This window comes from Myotis daubentonii, chromosome 2, assembly GCF_963259705.1.
Source record: "Myotis daubentonii chromosome 2, mMyoDau2.1, whole genome shotgun sequence".
Classification (NCBI taxonomy): domain Eukaryota; kingdom Metazoa; phylum Chordata; class Mammalia; order Chiroptera; family Vespertilionidae; genus Myotis; species Myotis daubentonii.
This window is the reverse complement of record NC_081841.1, coordinates 62,588,126-62,610,712: the sequence shown is the minus strand read 5'-3', so window position 1 is coordinate 62,610,712 and position 22,587 is coordinate 62,588,126. Positions and strand designations below refer to the sequence as shown.

The 22,587-nt window shown below is 43.0% G+C and overlaps 2 protein-coding genes across 4 annotated transcripts in view; one reads left to right on the top strand and one right to left on the bottom strand.

The window, feature by feature from the left end:
* SRGAP1 (SLIT-ROBO Rho GTPase activating protein 1) overlaps window positions 1-22,587 on the bottom strand; it is a 272,029-nt gene that overhangs the window by 156,505 nt on the left and 92,937 nt on the right. The gene's annotated exons all lie outside the window — the stretch shown is intronic.
* LOC132225783 (COMM domain-containing protein 1-like) lies at window positions 15,447-19,067 on the top strand. Its single transcript, XM_059680754.1, has 2 exons — window positions 15,447-15,459; window positions 18,594-19,067. The coding sequence occupies exons 1-2, from the start codon at window positions 15,447-15,449 to the stop codon at window positions 18,962-18,964; spliced, it is 384 nt and encodes a 127-aa protein (XP_059536737.1). The 3' UTR covers window positions 18,965-19,067.

Genomic DNA, 22,587 nt, shown 5'->3' with positions numbered 1-22,587 from the left:
TGTTATAACTACTGTAACACTTGGAACTATACAGGTTACAAATTAGTGCCTCAAAAGCAAAGATCATGTCTCTAAATTTTCACATAGCACATGATATTCAATAGCTATCTCTGATAAATGTTTGCTTCAGTAAAGATACTTAGTTATCAAAATGCTTAGTTATGCATATATGGACTTAGGACCCAAATTTGCTATTCCATAAAATGCTTTTCCTTTCCCCTCTCCCATCACTACCTCTTCATCCTTTGCTCCATGTGGTCCTTGGGCATCGAGCCCTACAAGGTTTCTCCCACACACAATGTCCTATTTGGTCAACAGTGGAAAAAGAACTCCAGTTACGTGCATTGAATATCATAATGTTTTAAACATCTCTCAATCAAAGGCATATTTTATATGTCTACTTCTACCATAAGAGAAGACCCTCATCTAGGAAAACAACACAAGAAACACCAATTATTTCACTTCACTTTCTTTAGACTTCTATTATAGACTTTGGCAACTTCATATCTTATTTGATTTAACTTCATACAGTTCAATAAATGAGAGCTCCAGTAACCTCTGGCTCCAAGTGAACTAAAACCCTGGCTCAGGAGCGGACAGTAGGATCCCAGAAAGTAGCCTAGTTAGCCACGTTTCCTCAGCCTTCACCGCACAACGGAGAATCACAACACAGTCTAGGTCCGAGAATACATGCCTTCTAGGCTTTAGCCCACAAAATCCTTGACCAGATGGCAATTTTAAAAATCAACCATGTATACAATATATACATATAATCAAGTTATGTATTTAATCAATTTATATGTAATCAATTTTTATATATATGTGTATATATATATCTATATCTATATTTTAAGATTTTTTTCAGGCCTAAGCCAATACTGAACATCAACCAGCTTTGTTTAAACATCAGAAATATTAATTCTCTTCTTTGTTATTTTATCTTTTCAAAGTACAAAAGAAAAATGTTTAATTTGATACACAATCCATGTATTAATAATAATATCCTATGTATTCTATTTTATCCTCGGGCCTGGGCCAAACTCTATAATAAAAGTGTATTTCTAGTCCTGCATCCAACTTTTACCCACATAATCTGAAAAAAATTGAATTTCCCAATGTTCATTCAATAATGTGCACTCAGCAAGTGAACAATGAGGACCAAAATGCTTACCCTACTCACCTGACAAACGTTTACTGAGCATCTTCCAGGTGCTGGGCTCTGGACAGACAAATATAATCACATTGTCTTTTTGCCCTCAGAGCCTCCTGGTCTACAGGTGTGAAGACAAGTAACTGTTATTTTTTTAAATGATCATCACTTACAACGGAATGTATAAGTCCTATACTGAAGCAGGAAGCAAGTGCTGTGAGAATAACACGTAAGAAGGGACAACAAATTCTGCCCAGGTAAATCGGGGAAGACTCTGAGGGGACACTGGAGGGAGCAGCTAAGTAGGAATATGCCAAGTTGGGCAAAAAGGGTAGTTTGTGCAAAGGCCCAGGGGTATGATTATCTGGAGAGTTCAGGGCATTACATGGATGTCAGTTTTTTACTTTCTGCAGGGTGATAAATTAAGCAGGGGCTGGGCCAATTATTAGAAAATTTAAAATTAAACATTCCATAAGATAAGGATACTATCTTTATTCAGCTCTCTATTTGATTATAAGGAATGTTTCAATCCTATATAATAAAAGCCTAATATGCAGAGTCCAGTCGTCCATTCAACCAATCAAAGCATAATATGCTAATGATACGCTAAGGCGGCTCAACTGCTTGCTATGATGCGCACTGACCACCAGAGGGCAGACGCTCCAATTGGTAGGTTAGCTTGCTGCTGGGGTCCGGCCAATTGGGACAAGCGAGATGGGCCGGACAAGCCCTGGAGCCCTCTCGCGGTCCCTCCCTGGCTGGCCAACCTCCCACAACCCTCCCTGGCCCTGATTGTGCACCGGTGGGGTCCCTCAGCCTGGCCTGTGCCTTCTCACAATCCGGGACCCCTCAGGAGATGTCGGAGAGCCAGTTTCAGCCCGATCCCACAGGCCAGGCCAAGGGACCTCACTGGTGCACGAATTTGTGCACCAGACCTCTAGTTTATTTAATGAGTTAAAAACAAAAGCATATTATCCACAGAAAAGATAGCTGTAGACCTATGTTTTAACTGATGACATTATCAGGAAATGACATTTCCTGCCAAATTTTGACAATAGATTTTAAAAAAACTGTTTTATGCTAATTTAGATAAGAGAAGGCAGAGTCAGCTATATTTAATAGAATACTGGGAATATGAGATGGAAGTACCACAATGTCATCAGACCACCTTTTATTTTACTATAATTAGAAGTAACTTTTAAAGTGGCTTAAAGTTACAAATCATTTAAAACACCTGCCTTGTACCATTCTTATATATTTTGGTCCATTCACCTTGCAATTTACTTTGAAAAGCTACACTTCTTAAAGGATAGTATATCTTTTAATCTTTACAACAAAGCGGTTAAAAAAGAATCAAGGGAAAATGCTAGAATTTTCTAATCTTATACTTCATTATAAACTTTTTAAAAAAATATATATTTTCAGAGAGGAAAGGAGAGGGAGAGAAAGATAGAAACATCAATGATGACAAAGACTCATGGATTGGCTGCCTCCTGCATGCCCCACACTAGGGATCAAACCTGCCACCTGGGCATGTGCCCTGACTGGGAATGGAACCATGACCTCCTAGTTCATAAGTTGATGCTCAACCACTGAGCAACGCCAGCCAGGACATTATGAATTCTTTATGGGACCTAAATACAAAATCAGCTTTACTGCCTGGCCAGTGTGGCTCAGTGGTTGAATGTCAACCAATGAACCAGGAAGTCATGGTTCCATTCCCCTTCAGGGCACATGCCGGGGTTTGGGGCTCCATCCCCAGTAGGGGGCATGCAGGAGACATGCAATGATTCTCTCTCATCAATATTTCTCTCTCTCTCCCTCTTCCTTCCTCTCTGAAATCAATAAAAACATATTTAAAAAACACTGTCTGCTTTATTGCCTCTGCCATGCCTACCCCTATACCTAGCTGCTCTTTTCTGGAAGAGATTCTTTTTTACACATGATCAGACGCACAAACAGCTCTAGTACATGGTTGAAAACTACATCTTAGCTTTCCCCCTCCCCTAACTATGCTTCCATAACCGGAACACGGACTTTTTATTTTTTATTTTATTAATTCTAACCTAAGGAGTGAAGATTTTTTTCCATTGATGATTTTAAGGAGAGTGGAAGGCAGGGGCAGCAGGGGGGGGGGGGGGGCGGGGAGGAAGGGAAGGAGGGAAAGAGGGGGGGGAGAGAGAGAGAGAGAGAGACAGGGAGAGGGAGAGAGAGAGAGACATATACATCAACTGGTTGCCCCCCGCAGGAACACCAATAGGAGTGGTGGTGGGTAGATTCGAACCTGTAACCCAGGTACGTGCCCTTGATCAAGAATCCAACCCGAGACCCTCTAGTTCACAGGCAGACACTTTAATCACTGAGCCATGCAGGCCAGGGCTGAACACTGGCTTTTAATTGAATCTTTCGCCCCCAGCTTTCTGCCCACACTATGTACCCACTCTGTTAAGAAGGCAATGGGCCGCCCTAGCCGGGTTGGCTCAGTGGATAGAGTGTCGGCCTGCGGACTCAAGGGTCCCAGGTTTGATTCCGATCAGGGGCATGTACCTTGGTTGCGGGCAACATACCCAGTGGGGAGTGTGCAGGAGGCAGCTGATTGATGTTTCTCTCTCGTCGATGTTTCTAACTCTCTGTCCCGCTCCCTTCCTCTCTGTAAAAAATCAATAAAATATATTTAAAAACAACAACAAAAAAAGAAGGCATTGGGCCGATAGACTGTAAGAAAGAGGGAAGGTGGGAGCAAGAATTGGGTAAAGGGAAATACAGCTTGATGAGAAAAGCAAGAGCAATAAGAAAAGGAAAAGCAGGGATATGTGAGGAAAGGGGGCAGGTGAAGGAAATAAAACCCGTGCACAGTAAGTGACGAAGGTCTTCAGGAAGTCACTGAATCAGACTTGGGCGCTGGGGGGCTGTGGGAATGCTTTAGTCTACTCGTGCTTGTCTTCAGGCTCTTAGATTGTTGAAGGGCACATGCTGTTTTTAACAAAGTCCAGACATCAGCCTTCAGGCCTGGGCCAGCATTAAAAAAAGAATTTCAAGAACCACAGAAAGCACAATTTCTTTTTCTTATTAGAACCAAAGTATAGGTTGCTCAAGATTATAAAATCCCCCTAACTCCCCACCCTTTAGAAATCTAAATTGGTCATAAATGTATAACTTCCATTTTAATGGAATTTGCTTCTTTCGCAGCACCCTAATTCTATGTAGCTCTGAGACCAAAACAGTAGAAATCCTTTGTTTTCAGTCTACTTTTATGGTTAGGTGCTGCGGCTCCTCAAGCATTTTAATTATTTTGGCACCTCAGGGGTAGAGTGGAAAGGTTACTAAAAACAGGAAGAGTCCCCCAAAATTCTTTGCACCATCTTCCTTCTCTATAAAAATGAGCCCAATTCAACAGGACCCAAAGCTTTCCACATCAGCCCACAGTACAGCTTTTCCCCTTTGAAGTTTAGATGTTCCTGGCGGGCACCCACACTCCTCGCAGGCACAGCTGACGGTCTCTTGGCTGCCGCACTCAGAAGGCTGCTGAATGGGTGCCATTGAGCCTCTGCCACGCCCCTGGCTCCTTCTCCAGCACAGGTGCCAAGTGACCCCGAGCCTAGGCAGGCACGGTGGGCAGGGCACGCGGCCCGGCTCCCGGACCAGAGCTCTCCGGACGCCGCTGGGAAGCACAGGAGGAGAACATTGTTTTCTTCTTCACTCTGGTTACAGGGTTGGCTGGCTGGGATCATCCCAGAGGCAGAACACTCGGCCCGCATCCAATGAAGCACTTGATATTATTCAACAGTCCCCTCCTGAGGTTGCCATAGTAGCTACTTATAGTCTCATCTTCAGACCCTCATATGAGCATTATATCGAGAGTAAACTCAAATGCCCTGCGAGGCCAGACGAGCCCCATGAATGAAGGAAGCAGGGAATAAAAGAACGAGGGACAATAATGTCTCTACTGAAGTCCATGACTTCTAGCCCCCAAGCTCCAGTTCACGGTTGCTATGTAGGAGCCTGGTGTAATTATGCCAAAACTGATTTTTTTTTTTTTAAATAGACAAGCCAGAAATCTGGATAATTTGGGTAATCTCCAAATTTTTTTAGTATCAGCAACTAAGTAAGATAAAACACTGAAACAAAATTGAGATCAGTAATAATTTGGGGGGGGCTCATGAATGAGGCAGCAATATAAATAGTGTGTGGGAAACCAATCAAAGTTACTTACGGTGAGCCCTGACCGGTTTGGCTCAGTGGATAGAGCATCGGCCTGCGGACTGAAGAGTCCCAGGTTCAATTCCAGTCAAGGACATGTACCTTGGCTGCGGGCACATCCCCAGTGTGGAGTGTGCAGGAGGCAGCTGATCGATGTTTCTCTCTCATCGATGTTTCTGACTCTCCCTCTCCCTTCCTCTCTGTAAAAAATCAATAAAATATATTTTTTTAAAAGTTACTTAAGGTGACATATTTAGTGAGTAATATTATTTCCTGGCTTTAAAAAAAATATCCTCACCTGAGGATATGTTTTTACTGATTTTCAGAGAGAGAGAGAAAGAGGAGGGTGGGGAGATACAGAAACATTGATGAGCTGCTTCCTATATACACCCTGATTGTAAATCAAACCCACAACCTGGATATGTGCCTGACCGGGAATCAAGAGAGCAACCTTTTGGTGCCTGGTATGACATTCCAACCAACTGAGGCACCCAGCCAGGGCTAGTTCCTGGCTTTTAAGTGAACTTATTTGTAACCTGGATGCCAATGGCTTGACTTATTCTAAACATCTCATACCAACTTTCTCGGAATTGAAAATACTAGAACAGTTTCACTTCCTCACCATTCTCTCCTGGACTCACACTAAATCTGGAAGATGATCTGAAGCCCAATTTCATTGGACCTGTTTCTCAAAATGAGAACTGTTCATGCTGACTCGAGCAATCAGAAGAGCATGTGCTCCCAGTGCTGTACCAGTCCCGTCAGCCAGCTCCGCGACCGACAGCCCCACAGCATAGTCTGTGGTTCCTATGCTCTCCTCTTGGGACACATGTTAGAGACACAGACGAATCACAGAATCTCAAATCTACCATAAGCCTTAGGCATCATTTAGTCCTATCTGCTGTCTGGTGGTCACACTGCCCAAGCCCATGCCTGCCCAGAGTTCACTATCTCTTTCCCAAGAGCAGCCTCTGTTCCCATCAGGCAACTCCAACCCTTAAAAAAGTCTCCTTGAACTGAAACAAGAACTTACCCATTGGTTCAACAAAAATGTATCAAATGCCAGCACTATGACTCATGCTAATTGCTTTTCTATAAAGGTGAATAAACAGGAACATCCCTCCCCTTCTGCAAAGAAGTCACAAATACTTTTTAAATTAAATAGCAAACTTCCAAAAGAGTACTTTGTATGAGTAAGTGCACTCAAGAGACTGGACAAAGCCAACCAATCAAAAAGCCCACTAAACACGGCAACTCATGAGAAGTAAATACAAAATTACTTCATAGTTATGGGAAAGCAGTTATGAATACTCAAATGTGAAACTTCCTTCAAAACTAACCTAGGAACATTTCCGAATCACTATGGGAACCAAAGGCCAGAAGGAAAGCAGTTGCCAAGTTCATTACCCACTACAAAAGGAACAGACTTACCCACCCATAACCTCCACACTTGCAGTGGTACAAAACCAGGTTTCAGTATCACCACCTGTTTTCATTCAATAACTGTACTGATAACTGTATCCTAAGCATAAGCAAGAAAAAGATATTCAACCAAAACCATTCCAAAACCTTTCCCATTGTCCCCCACCCCCAAGTTTGCCCAATTAAGAGTGATTTGAGGAAGAAAAAAAAGGGGGGCAGTGTATAGTAGTTAAGGTTTGCATGGCAGCTCACAGATTATAGGACTTGGCCCAATGCCAACGTGGGCATAAATTTTGTGGATAGCTTTGTTTCTTCAACTGAGCATAGGTGACAATTTTCTCTGTTGCTATGATCAAGATTTTGTTTTCCATTGAAAAAACTAATCTTCATTCAGTTGTTATGAGGATTAAATTAGATAATGCACCTTAAGAAATTTAAATAGAGCCTCACATAGAAAATGGAACCTATTGTTATTCGCATTATTATTATTACATCTATTGGTCCTAAAACATCTTCACACATTTCTCAAGAACCCATACTTTGCGAGTTCTAATGCACTGTAGATTGCACTTGGGGTGCTGATTATGCCTATTAAAAATGAACTTTTATTTTCTCCATCATTCAGGCAAACACTCATTTCAGAAGATTAGAAAAGTAGAAGAAGGGGGGAAAATTCAATCATCTAGGGGACACATCTGTTAATACGGTGCAATTCCTTTTTCTAAAAAACATGAATGATTTTTTAAATTTAAAAATAACAATTTATTGCTACAAAACAGACATGTAAATGATAAAATGTTAGAAAATGTAATTAAAAAAAAAACAACACTTGATTTTCTATCACCAAATGAGTAATATTAATAACATTTGTTGTATATCCTTCCAAATATTTCATTAATAGGTAAAGCTCTCTAGATTATCTCCATTTCGATTTTCCAACCCCTACTGCCTTATTCACATGCTGTCTTGGGTGTAGAGCATGCAACTCCACCTGGGCACAGGTAGACATTCGAGAGCATCAGTAACCACCATCATTGGTCCTAAGGGCCAAACTCTTTATTAGATTATCTGTAATCTTTACGACAGTCCAACATTTACATTCCAACATCCCTATTTTGCAAATGAGAAAACTAAGATTAAAAAAGACTGGATGACTAGTCCAAGGCCACAACACACTAACAGCACTAGGTCTCAATCCACCTTTGCTGTTTGCCGTGTTGACTTTGCCAAAACCTGTATTGTCTCCCTTTGTACCAGTCTGAAGCAAGATTACAGCTTCTAGCCAAACCGGTTTGGCTCAGTGGATAGAGTGTCAGCCTGCGGAGGGAAAGGTTCCAGGTTCAATTCCGGTCAAGGGCATGTACCTTGGTTGCGGGCACATCCCCAATAGGAGGAGTGCAGGAGGCAGCTGATCGATGTTTCTCTCTCATCAATGTTTCTAACTTTCTATCCCTCTCCCTTCCTTTTTGTAAAAAAATAAAAAATAAAAAAAAAATCAATAAAATATATATATTTTTAAAAAGATTACAGCTTCTATATATGAAAACAATTAGAGGAGCTCAGTCAATTCAAAATAGTATGATTTTCATTTTATGAAAGGACAAAGTACTCAAAGTTAAACGAAGGATAGAGTTGGGCCTTAAACACAGTTATGTTAGATGAGAGGACGCCAGCATTTTAAAAAACGCAGAGATAACCAACTCTTCTGCTGGGAAATGTTTAAATTTAGAATTTGCTGGATTTTAGGTAAAATAAACACAAGTGATCAAGCCATCCACAAGTAATCACCACTAAGCTGTGCTGGGGTATAATTCAAAGAGGAAAAACCACAGTGTAACTTTCCCTGGGGTTTAACAATCCTGTTTATGGGGCTAGTGGGAAGGATACACTGGGAAGCTCAGTCACTAAATACCTATGTGACCCTGGGCAAGTTACTGACCCTCTTCTGGGCTCAAGTGACTTCATCATTAAAACAGGTGAAATAAATACCTGCCCTCAGGGACTTGACTCACACTACTGTCAGAAGGGTGATGGGATGAGTGATAAAGGGCTTAGAAAATTAAATTTCCGATTCATAGGTAAGAGAGCTAATAAAAGTAATGACATCTATAATAATAATAATGTTGTCCTATAGCTAAATCTGATTGTGTATTATGTCAGGTACCATTCTGTTTTATATGAATTAACTCATTTATGTCTCATACCAATTCTGTTACGTATTGAAAGGGCGAGGACTACGCCCTCCACCTTGCCCCAGGGTAAGGGCTATGCCCTCCGTCTTACCTTGGCCATGTGCTCAGCAAGGCTTCTTCCCGGAAGCCAAGCCACTGCTGGCCACGCCCAGGATTTCTCTGGACTGGCCAATGATAGTCAAGGGAAGTGCACGCCATCACTATGACCACATCCTGTGTAATGAGACACCGACTCGCGCCTGGCCAATCGGCAGGGCCCACAGTCCTTTCTCCTCCCCTTACCCCAACCCCCTATAAAACCTCTCTCCACACAGAGTTTTCCCTCTCTCTGCCACCTGCTGCTGTGCCAGTAAGGGGGGGCAGGGGAGCCAAACCTAGGTTTGAAATGCTTTTGCATCGGACTGGCTGGCTCCCTGTGGGTTCTTGGGAATCTTGAAATCTGGGCATAACAGTATTATTATTATTACCTCAATTTTAGAGATGAGTAAACTGAGGCAAAAAAACAGGTTAAGAACTAGCCCATGGCCACTTGGCCAGTAAATGAAGCTGGGTTCTGAACCCAGGCAATCTGGCTCCAGTCCATGAAAGAAGGTCCCTGGAATTCTTTAGTTCCTCTTCTATCAGTTCCAACCACCCCTTTGCCTGTCCCTCCAAGGGAAAAAACATACCAAAATATATATTCTGTTGTGTCAGCAATGTTTCCTGTTTCCAATTATATAATTTTCTTTATAAAACAAGAAAATAATCTTGAAGCTATTCTGACAAACCTGTTGATTTTTTAAAAATGCACAATTTGGTCTTTTTCTGCAATGTTATTTTAGGCATACCAGGTAATTTCATATGGAAAAAAAAAATTTTATATGGTTTTTAAATTGATTTCAGAGAGGGAGAGGGAGAGAGATAGAAACATCAATGATGAAAGAGAATCATTAATCGGCTGCCTCCTGCACGCCTACCACTGTGGAAGGAGCCCGAAACCCAGGTATGTGCCCTGACCAGGAATAGAACCGTGAACTCCTGGCTCATGGGTCAATGCTCAACCACTGAGCCACAGTGACCAGGCTGTAAAAAAAAATTTGGAAAGGTTTACAATTGTTTCAAATACCCAGTACTATTTTAATGAGATAGTTCTCATTAAAACTTTCCCCAGTAGTCCTGAAATCTACACTAATAAAAGAGAAAAATGGTAATTGGCGTACGACGATACCCTTTTCATTGGCTAATCAGGGCTATATGCAAATTAACTGCCAACTAAGATTGGCAGTTAACTGCCAACAAGATGGCGGTTAATTTGCATATGTAGGCACAATGCAGGGAGGCGAAAGGGAAAGCAGGAAGAAGCCCCCTGCCACTGACAGTGATTGGAAACCCAGGGGGGAGGTAAGAGCTGGGGGGCAGGGCAAAGGCGGCCCTGGGGCCGCCTTTGCCCTGCCCCCCAGCCATGACTGGAGAATCAGGTGCCTTTTCCACCCTGGCCAGTGATAGCAGGAAGTAGGGGTGGAGCCAGCGATGGGAGCTGGGCACGGTCGAAGCTGGCAGTCCCAGGAGCTAGGGGTCCCTTGCCTGGGCCTAAAGCGGAGCCCACGATCGCGGGGCCGCTGCAGCTGCAGGTCCCCGCTGCCCGGGCTGGACGCCTCAGCCAGAGGTGTCCTGCAGGGGCAGGGGCGGAGCCCGCGCGATCGCGGCGCCCCCAGCTGCCACTGCAGGTCCCCGCTGCCCGGGCCGGACGCCTAGGCCAGAGGCGTCAGGCCTGGGCAAGGGGCCGATCCTGCGATTGGAGGTTGATGGGGGTCAACACCTGAGGGCTCCCAGTATGTGAGAGGGGGCAGGCTGGGCTGAGGGACACTCCCCCCACACACACACCCAGTGCACGAATTTCGTGCACCGGGCCCCTAGTATTATTATACTTTGCTCTAAAAGGGAAGACACTTGCTACCTTAAATGTTCAGTTTTAGGGAAAACCTAAAAAGAAGAAAGTATATAATGGAGATAAAATTCTACAGTAGATAACAGTCATCTTTCAAAGAATTTCATTAATCTACTAAACAGTACAATGTCTGGTTAACCCTCTACACTAGTGGTACCTATGAAGTTAAATATCATATGAGACAGACATTCGTCTGTGGCTGTTGGTGAATGTAGTCCTCCCACACATTTTATTTTCTCTTTAAGATATCTCACACAAATGGTATGCCCAAACTGTGGATAAGTACTGTAGAAAGCAAGCAGGTAGAAACAGAATTTGAGCCACAAGTGTAGGCCACATATGTATTTTTAAATTTTCTCATCTACTTATATAAAAACCATAGGTGGTGTTCATCACACCACAACCACCACAACCAAGCGGAAGGAAGTCAGTCCTGCAGGGGTTATTTTGGCAATGGCTGCGCCTTCCCCCGAGCTGTTTCCCAGAGCTGTTTCCTGTAAGGGTGGAGTTTAAGGCAGGAACCCGCCCTGGGAGTGTGGAGGCATTATCTTTCTAAAGTGTGCCGTGCCAGCACGGCCAGGGGTGAACCTGAGTGGGGGCGGCTGAAAGGCTTAGAAAAGACAGACAAGAGAATGAAATCTGGGTCTCGGTGGGACGCTGCTTCTCTGAGAGACAGTGACCACACCCACAGCCATGCCTTTATTTTATAGCAGATGATAGAGGCAAAGTAAGGGCGTGACCAAGATGTTTACAAACATTCTCCCAGGTTTCAATCCTACTCAACTACATGCACCTAAACTATACATCACTCAGGCACGTGGGGCCATGTGTTCGGACCATAGGTTTAAGCTTACAACTACAGCTGTTGGCTATAATTGTGCTGGGAGGGCTTTGCCCTCCAAGCTGGCACTTGCACGTGGCAATGAGAGGACTGTGCCCTCTCATCAGTTCAAGGCTTGAACCTGTCCAAAACACTCTAGCGGCTCCCCGCAATAAAGTTTTAATTCTGTTTCTTTGTTCCTGATGTTGTGGCACCACCCCATAACAAAGAAACAATTTTTGGAGGATGAGACCCAAGAATCAGGATTTTAAAAAGATTCCCAGGTGATTCTAATGTGCAGCCAAGGCTGAGAACCACTGCTATAGATAATATTAAAAATATATCTAAATGTGCAATTCTTTGTCCAAAAAATGAGTATGTTCAAAAATTAAATGAAGAAAATTTGGATATACTCAATGGAGATTTTCACACATATTTGAGTGATGATTCCATTGATTCCACAGATGATGCTGAAAAGGAAAATTTTCCCATCAAATTTCTTAATAGTATTACTCCTTCAGGAATGCCGTGTCATAAATTAAAATTAAAAGTGGGTGCAATCGTCATGCTATTGAGAAATCTCAATAGTAAATGGGGTCTTTGTAATGGTACCAGATTTATTATCAAAAGATTACGACCTAACATTATCGAAGCTGAAGTATTAACAGGATCTGCAGAGGGAGAGGCTGTTATGATTCCAAGAATTAATTTGTCCCCATCTGACACTGGCCTCCCATTTAAATAGATTTGACAACGGTTTGCCGTGATGCCAGCATTTGTGATGACTATTAATAAATCACAAGGACAAACTCTAGACAAAGTAGGCATATTCCTACCTGAACCCCTTTTTTCACATGGTCAGTTATATGCTGCTTTCTCTCGAGTTTGAAGAGCATGTGATGTTACAGTTAAAGTTCTAAGTACTTCATCACAAGGGAAATTAGTCAAGCACTCTGAAAGTGTTTTCACTCTTAATGTGGTGTACAGGGAGATATTAAAATAAGTTTAATCACTTTATCAGTCATTGTTTGCATCACTGTTGTTTTTATTTCATGTTTTTGTTGTTTTCATATCATGTTTTTGTTGTTTTCGTATCATGTTTTTATATCATGCCTCTGTTGTTGTTATATCCTTTTGTTACTGTTTATTTATTAATAAATTTATATATTATTTTCATATACATTTTACTAATTTCCTTTCATCTCTCACACTTCTATTATAGAGAAAGGGCAAATAGCAATATTAAAATATCTCTGCTAATTAATTCTCTTTTTTTAAAAATATAGTTTATGGATTTTTTACAGAGAGGAAGGGAGAGGGATAGAGAATTAGAAACATCAATGAGAGAGAAACATCTATCAGCTGCCTCCTGCACCTCCCCACTAGGGATGTGCCCACAACCAAGGTACATGCCCTTGACCGGAATCAAATCTGGGACTCTTGAGTCCACAGGCCGATGCTCTATCCACTGAGCCAAACCAGTTAGGGCAATTAATTCCCTTTTAATGTGCACAAATTTCGTGCACTGGGCTACTAGTAGTTAAAGAAACAGAAACAGGTAAAATTAACTTTAAAATATATTTATTTAACCCAATATATCAACATATTGTAATTTCAACATGTAATCAATATTTAAAAGTTAATAATGAGATATTTTGCAATTGCTTGTATGAAGTCTTCAAATCTGGTGGGCATTATACAGGAGGACAAAGGAAGCTGCTCACAGGAAGGAAAGAGTAGAGTGAAAAGATAGAAGCCTAAAACCAGTTGGTGGTGGTGGGCAAGGAGAAAGGATGAGGGTAAGTATTAAGGAAGTAGAACACACAGAACCTGCAGAGGGAACCTTGCTTCAGGAGATGCTGGTGGGAAGGACAAGGTGAGTGAGAATTTGAGAGCTCACCTCACGGATGTCCAGTTGATGATTTAGAGCAGTGGTTCTCAACCTTCCTAATGCCGCAACCCTTTAATGCAGTTCCTCATGTTGTAGTGACCCCCAATTTCATTGTTACAAATTGAACATAATTAAAGCATAGTGATTAATCACAAAAACAATATGTAATTATAGATGTGTTTTCCGATTATCTTAGGTGACCCCTGTGAAAGGGTCGTTCGACTCCCAAAGGGGTCGCGACCCACAGGTTGAGAACCGCTGATTTAGAGTAACAGTGTCATATCCCTGTCTGTCAGTTACCCTAAACCAGTGGTCGGCATACTACGGCTTGCAAGCCACATGCGGCTCTTTGGCCCCTTGAGTGTGGCCACGAAGTTTCAATCGCACTGTACGTGCGCACCCGGACGTGGTATTTTGTGGAAGAGCCACACTCCAGGGGCTGCAGTTTGTCGACCACTGCCCTAAACTGATTCCACTAATGGACCACATCATGAGGGCATTTTTGACAATCTGAGATGTTATACAAAAGCTGACCCAGCAGACACAATCGCACTGTGGAGAACTTTCATCAGTTGATCTAGGGTGTAGATGTAAACATTGTTCAAGAAGGCAAGATTGTCAGTCTGGCTCCAGAGGTTTTGTTTTGTTTTGTTTTTAGTTTTTGTCATTTTAGCCTAATGCCATGGTATGTTCATCAGGGTTCTGGAGTTTTGAAAAGATGTAGCTTACAAGTTTCAAAGCCAGAAGGTAAATTTGATGGATTCATCTGAATACATATAGTGATTAAGCCTGTGTGGGCTTTGATATCTCACAGACCTGGGTTCAAATACTTCCTTTGCCACGAAATACTAATTTAAAGAATACCCCATTTTTATGTCCAGTATAATAGAGCTAGTCAATAAAGGTAATTATTATTAACTGAAAGCCTTGTTTGGAAGAATCATAATCATAAAAACATAGTTTATTATTAATAAATCTAATAAGGCTCCCCTCAACATTTAAACATATACCCCCCACACACACACAAGTAGGAATTTCAAATCTGGAAAGAAATACATCTTCAGCAAATCCTCCTAAAATAACTATGGATAATCTAATGACATGGATTTAAATCTTCAAGATAAATGCCAAATGAACTGAATTTCCTTAGTTTCCATCCCAGCTTTAAATGATCCATCAGGCTCCACTACACGTTAAGGAACATAGCAAAACTCACACCGAGCTTTATCAATGATCCTGGCATCAGTACCAAAGGAATACATATGTAGCTAATTAGATTTTGGTAATCAGAACTTATTTGCCTAATCATAATTTCAGAAACTTGTTTCTCTGGAAATATGCAGTAAACATTTTCTGGAACCAGCCATGGGATTAGGATAGATGGTATCTGGTATTCTGGCACAGATGAAATTGAACGGGTTGCTTCACTTTACATTTTGGGTTTGCTAGGGTCATGTTTTGCAAAGTAATCCCCATTCTCCGGTAATGAAAAATGTTCAGTCTTATAATTGACAGATGTCTTGTCATTGAAGATGGTCCACCTAAAATATAATACACTTATTTACATTACCTTCCCGGGGCAAGACATTTCACTTACACCAAGACAGCAATTACCCACCTTCAAAAAAGGTTGTAGATAAATGGACAACTTCATGAATAGATACACCATTAACCTGATACACAGGGAAAGAAAGAGGAGACGAGGGACAGGAAGTCAGAGCTTAGATCTACAAAATTATTAAAAATCAACATTCTCTGGATAAGGCCTATCTATAGTAAGGTGTGGTGTGTGGCATTTAGGAGTAGATTCAAATTCCTAGTTGTGCTTTTCAAAAAGGTAACACATGCAGAAATCAGGTAAGCAACTTGCAATACAGGTTACCGAGGTAACACAATTGGGCCAAGCAGCCTCCTATGTGCAAACCCTACTTACCAAGGAAAGCAATTACATGCTAATCCTCACTGTCCATCAACAGTATTTTAAAAAATGATATCCTCTGGACTCTACTTCACCTTATTAAGCACTCAGTGAAGTTGCTCATAAAGTCAGGTCATTCAACAAGGACGATCCATCAGAGTTAATGGGCACTGCAAACCCCAGCCTGCAATGCTTAACAGACCATCTCATCACCAAGAACAAGCGAGGGATGCAGCCTTCTCGCGAGGAGGGCTCGGATTCCCTGGTCTGCAGGGGAGTGAGAGGGGAGTGAGAGGGGAGTGATGGGGAGTGAGCCGAGGCACCAATCGAGACAGCGGAGCGTGTCTGCACCGAGGGAAGGTGGCACTGAGCACTGAGGACTGGGCAAGCATAACTTTCTGGTGGCTCTTCAAAGCTTCTGAGAAGGAATCAAAGGGCTGTCATAGCTTTAACTGCCACTCGCCTTACCTCTACTGAGCGTGTTCTGAACCACTGTAGTGACATTTTGGGAAAACTTAGTCCCCATATCGTCCTGGCATAAATTTGGAGCTATTAAGGGAAAGCAGGCTCTAAAGCAGCGGTTCTCAACCTGTGGGTCGCAACACCTTTGGGGGTCGAACGACCCTTTCACAGGGGTCGCCTAAGACCATCGGAAAACACATATATAATTAAACTAGAGGCCCAGTGCACAAAAATTTGTGCACTGGGGGGGGGGGGTCCCTCAGCCCGGCCTGTGCCCTCTCGCAGTCTGGGACCCCTCAGGAGATAACGACCTGCTGGCTTAGGCCTGCTCCCAGGTGGTAGAGGGCAGGCCCAATCCCTAGGTGCAGCCCCAGGTCGGGCTCAGAGCAGGGCTGATTGGGGAGTTGGGGCACTGCCCCCTGTCATGCACAGAGCAGGGCGGATCGGGAGGTTGCGATGCCACCCTCAGTCACACTCAGGGTAGGGCCGATTGGGGGGTTGGGGCACCGCTCCCTGTCACACTCAAGGCAGGGTTGATGGGGAGGTTGCGGCACCACCCCCTGTCACGCACAAAGCAGGGCCAATCAGGGGGTTGGGGAGCTCCCCCCTGTCACACACAGAACAGGGCCCATCAGGGGGTTGAGGAGCTCCCCCCTGTCACGCACAGAACAGGGCCCATCAGGGGGTTGAGGAGCTCCCCCCTGTCACTCACAGAATAGGGTCGATAGGGGAGTTGGGGCACCGCCCCCTGTCACACACAGAGCAGAGCGGATCAGGGGATTGGGGGCGCCACACCCTGTCACACTCAGGGCAGGGCCGATGGGGAGGTTATGGCTCTACCCCATCACACACAGAGCAGGGCCCGTGGGGGGGAGGGGGGGTTGGGGTGCCGCACCCTGTCACACACAGAGCAGGGCCGATCAGGGGGTTGGGGCGCCTTCCCCTGTCACGAACAGAGCAGGGCAGATAGGGAGGTTGTGGCCCCGCCCCTTGTCACACACAGAGCCGCAGGGCGATCAGGGGGTTTGGGTGCTGCCCCCTGTCACGCTGATCCCGGTGCTGGGAGGCATATTACCCTTTTACTATATAGAATAGAGGCCTGGTGCACGGGTGGGGGCCAGCTGGTTTGCCCTGAAGGGTGTCCTGGATCAGGGTGGGGGTCCCCACTGGGGTGCCTGGCCAGCCTGGATGAGGGGATGATGGCTGTTTGCAGCTGGTCACACCCCCTTCAGGGTGGGGGTCCCCACTGGGGTGCCTGGCCAGTCTGGGTGAGGGGCTGAGGGCTGTTTTCAGGCTGGTGGGTGACTGAAGCTCCCAACCGCTCCTTTTTTCTTTTTTTTTTAATTCTGGGCCAGCTTTAGCTCTGAGGCTTGGCTCCAGCTCTTAGGCCTCCGCTGCTGAAAGCAGGTATTTGGTTTGTTTGGGTTCTATACTTGTAACAATGTTTCAAACTGCAAGCTCAGAGGCTGGCAGCGGCAGGCGGGGAACGTTGGAGTCCTCCGTCACTGAAGCAAGCAAGTCTCATGTTCACTTCAAGCTGCCTGGCTGCCAGCCGCCATCTTGGCTGGCAGTTAATTTGCATATCGCCCTGATTAGCCAATGGGAAGGGTAGCAGACGTACGGGTAATTACCATGTTTCTCTTTTATTAGATAGGATATTGTTTTTGTGATTATTATGCTTTAATTATGTTCAATTTGTAAAAATGAAAATACATCCTGCATATCAGATATTTACATTACGATTCATAACAGTAGCAAAATTACAGTTATGAAGTAGCAACGAAATAATTTTATGCTTGGGGGTCACCACAACATGAGGAACTGTATTAAAGGGTCGTGGCATTGGGAAGGTTGAGAACCACTGCTCCAAGACTTCAAGCAGGTACGCAGAGACTGCGGCTCGGCATCCTCCCTCCCCGAGACTGCACCCTCACTGGTGTTGGGGCAGCGTCTGTTGGTGCCATCCCCTTTGTCCTCTTGGGGGTTCACACTGGCCCCGGTCCTTATTATTTTCCAAGAATCGGTGTCTGCTGAGTCATGTAGAATGGAGATGCAATTCCAACTAAGAAACCATTTCTGGAGATTTTGTTACATCACATGTCTCATTCAAGATTAAATCCTGCATAGCTCCCCCAGTAAACCTTCCAGAAGAAAAGTGAAGTGAGGAAAAAGAACACACGAAGAAGCCAGCAGACAAGCAACAAAGACAAGCAGACGGCGCTGCAGCCCCGTCCCGCCCCGCCCGTTTGTTTTACCTCACACCCATACGCTCACTCTCAGTTCCCATATGGCTTTTCTTTCTCAACATGAGACTGGGGGTGGGGTGGAGGCAGGAATGAGAACAACTCTACTCTGTTTCTACACAAGTTACCACAGACTCTCAGTATCCTAGAACACAGGAGAGAGAGAAGCCAGGAGAGGTGTGGGCCCCTGCCCGGCTGTGGTATGGCCTAGGTCTGCCTCCTCCTTCACCTGAGGGTCAGGTACTTCTGGACATTCTATCACAGCCACAGTCACGGGCTGTCCATGGGCGTTTTCTCCTGTGCACACGCTTTCCTGCCTGAGGTCGAAGCCTGAGCAGCAGACTGACACGCTTGAGTTTGCCAACAAGGAAGAAGCCCAGAGGAGCCACCATTCCTGACTGCTCAAACCAAAAAGCAAGGAGGGATCACATCTGATCAAGCTGCTGTCATTTCTAAATTCTGGAAGAGTCATAAGACAAAGATCCGAGAGAGCCTGATGGACCAGAGCCGCTGGGACAGTGGGCTTCGGGGCCTAAGCTGGAGAGTTGATGGCAAATCACAGTCCAGGCACTCAGCTCAGATACACACCCCCGTTGCTATAATGGAGCTGGAAATAGGGAAAAGTGGACAGGAATCTGAATTTCTGTGTTTGGAATTTGATGAGGCCGAGGTCAACCAAGTTCTGAAGAAGCTCTCAGAGGCAGAAGAAAGTATCAGCCCACCGATGCAGCCAGCCTAGCTGAAAATGGACTTGTTGAAGCAAAGGTGTTCATGATCTGTTTTTGCTTTTGTTTTTGTTTTTTAATATTATTCACCCATTAGTATTAAATCCTCAAATTCAACCTAGACCAGTTGGAACAGTGGGGACCCTGGCCTATGGCTCCTGTTTCATCTGGCTGCTTTTGCTTAGCATGTTTTCCAAGTTCATCCATGTGATTGCAGGTACCAATACTTCATTCCAATAATATTTCATAGTATGAATACACATTTTATTTGTCCATTCATTAGTTGGTGGATATATGCATTGCTTTTGCTTTTGGGTTATTCTGAATAATGCTGCTATGAACAGCTGAAGGCACAATATTTTGCCAGATCCCATTATCATTGAGGCTTTGAACTCCAGGCAGCTGGCTACCTGCTGAAACAATAGTTAGGCCATGGGCTCCCACCATTACCTCACTGGTCCAGGTAAGGAGCAGGCCTCAGTGACTTTTCTGGGCAAAAGTAGATTTACAGTTGTGAGTATGCAAACACAGAGTTTATTCTGGTATTATTATTTATTTATTATTATATTATTTATTTATATTATTTGACTTCTTCATATTATTATTTTATAATCTTACTTATGATTTATCTTTTAGGTAATAATGGTTGGTTAATTTAAACAACGACCAAAGAAAGTGAAAAACCTGCTTTTTCCCACCCTTGGATTATATGATTCCATTCATATGAATTGTCCAATATAGGCAAAACTATAAGACAAAGTAGATTAATGGTTACTTGCGGCTATGGGCGGCGGTAGTAAGAATCAGAAATGATGAGAAATGGGTACAGGATTTCTTTTAGGGATGATGAAAATGTGTAGTGATGGTTATATAACTCCAAATATACTAAAAACCAATGAATCATACACTGTAAATGGTGAAGTGTATGGCACAGAAATTATATCTCAATACGGCTGTTATAAAAAAAAAAGTATGCCTTGTTAATGGATCCTCAAAAGGCAAATTTATATTCTATCAATTAAGAGAGACTGCCCATAGCCTGGGGTAGATGGTGGGAGGTCTCTTACATTTCTGTTCTTTCGGGAAAATTTTTTTAACTTTACTTTTTAGAGTAGTTTTAAGTTCACAACAAAATTGAACAGAAGGAAGAGACAGTTCCTATATCCCCTTACCCTCATGCATGCCCAGCCTCCCCCATTATCAACTTCACTCATCAGAGTGGTACAGTGGTTAGAATCGATGAACCTACACTGACATAATGATGCAAAGTCCATAGTTTACAATAGGGTTCACACTTAGTGTGTACATTCTATGGGTTTGACAAATGTGGAGTGGCATGTATCCACCATTATACTATCATACAGAGTATTTTCACTGCCCTAAAAATCCTCTGTGCTCTGCCTATTCATCCTTCTCCTGACTCAACCCCTGTTCCCCACTGATTTTTTAACTCCATAGTTTTGCCTTTTCTAGAATGTTATAGTTGAATTCATACAGTACATAGCCTTTGTAGATTGGCTTCTTCACTTAGCAATATGCATTTAAGGTTCCTCCATGTCTTTACATAGCTCGATAGCTCATTTCTTTTTAGGGCTGAATAGTAAATATTCCATTGTCTGGATGTACCATAGTTTCTTTAGCCATTCTCCTACATCTTACAAAGAATTTTAACAACTGAATTCTCTGGTATTCAAGAGTGATTTCTGGTTAATTTTCTTGTCTATAGTTAAACATTTATTATCAAACACTTCAAAGCATATTGCATGTTTGCAAAATATACTATTTTTAGTGGTTCCCATTTCTTACAAACCTAGGTTGCCTAAGACTATGAATCATTCCTATGTCATGCAAATGGGGCTAACAGACATCAGTAACTTGTCACAGTCATGCCACACCATCAAGGGCTCAGTCATAACAAACCCCAAAGCACACGTTCCCTTTTGAGGAGAGTTTTTAAAGAAGCCCACTATCTTAGCTTGTCCTCTGCCTTCTTTGGGTGGAGAATAAAAAGTTCTTTCAGGGCAGGGATTTATAATTAGCACTGCACATCTTCAAAGAATTTTAAATAAATGGATCCAGGTAAACTAACAGTCACCAAAAGAAATTAATTTGCTAGTATTCTATTCTCAGGGTTTTTTTCTCTTGCCCCAACTCAAATGACCATGAGTAGCTCATTATTTTAACACCAATACTCAGTTTCAGGTATCTCTTCAACAACAATAAAACCAACATGCAGAATTGACATCCTTTCTACCAATTGATCTGATTTTACTTCTCAATTAAGTTTCTCTTAAAGTTACATTTTAACTTATTCAATTCAGTAGGCATTCATTAAGTCTCTTAGAGCTGAATAGGGGCATTAAAGTCTAGCTAAGGTGTTTAGAAAGAAGGGAAAAAGGAAGGAAGAAAAAGTACTAACATTTGTAGACACTTGACATATAGCATCTCACATATTAAAACAACCCTGAAGGTAGTTACTATACTCACTTTAGAGATAAAAAGAATCAAGGCACCAAGAGGATCAGTACCCAGATCATTTTCTGCATGAGACACATGGGTTAGCAGCTTCCCCCTCACCACTCCCAGTTGCATGTGATGTAGTTGGTTAAATCACACATAACCTACAAAAAAATAAAAATAAAAATCTGGATCCACTAAATAAAGGTATATTCTATTTCTAAAAGATAAAATGTTTTCATAATTTCTATAAATAGTTACATAACTTATCAGTTACTGAGTCCAACAAAGAACCCCTCCAAAAGCCTTTAAATGAGAAAATTAGGAGCTAAAGTGTCTGTAATGTTAAGGAAGTTCATCTTCATACCATCAGTATAAACATTCTGAAAGTAAGGCTAAAAAAGAAAAAAAATTAAATCCCAATAAAATGAAGAGGCATGGTGGAGAAGCTTTCTTTTTAAGTTTAATCTGGTTTTGTAAAAAAAAAAAAATGTGCACATGCTCTTAAAAATATCTGCCCAATTGGAGCAAGATGACTCTATGGATTCTGATAAACAGATTTTCAGGTCAGGTTCACTGCTGTGGCTACTGGGGCATATTATTAAGCCAGCACACAAGGTGAGGGCAGTGGTTAAACTAGCTCTAAATGGTATGGCCTGGTCCATTCACAAACATGAATTAAATACTGTGTGTCAGGTACTAGACAACACACCTGAGATAAAAATAAGAATGGGGTTATTCCAGGCTCCTCCCTGATCTCTAGGGGCTCACCTGCTTAAAGAACAACAACAACAACAACAAAACAGCAGATCATTGTCGTACAGTAGGGTTAAGTAGGTGACAGCAACAAACAGGAAGGGTAAGAAAACACAGATGTGAGGCACCTACTGCAGACTCAGAAGGTGGGGATGCACGATAGGCAGGTAGGTCATTCTAGGTAGATGATTCGGTGTAAAGAATATTCAGGAGTGCTGTTGGGTAGGGAATGGGGGTGGGAAGGGGTTTTGAGCAGAATCTCAATGGGCGAGACATGTGGCTCATAGCGCTGGGCTGGAGGTCAAGGATGCATGAGAAGAAAGTACTAAAAATAGTCACCAGCCCCAACCTGATAGTTGACCTCGCCATGGAAACCTCACTGGAGCCTCACTAAGTCAGAACATAACTGGCGCTCTTAAAAACT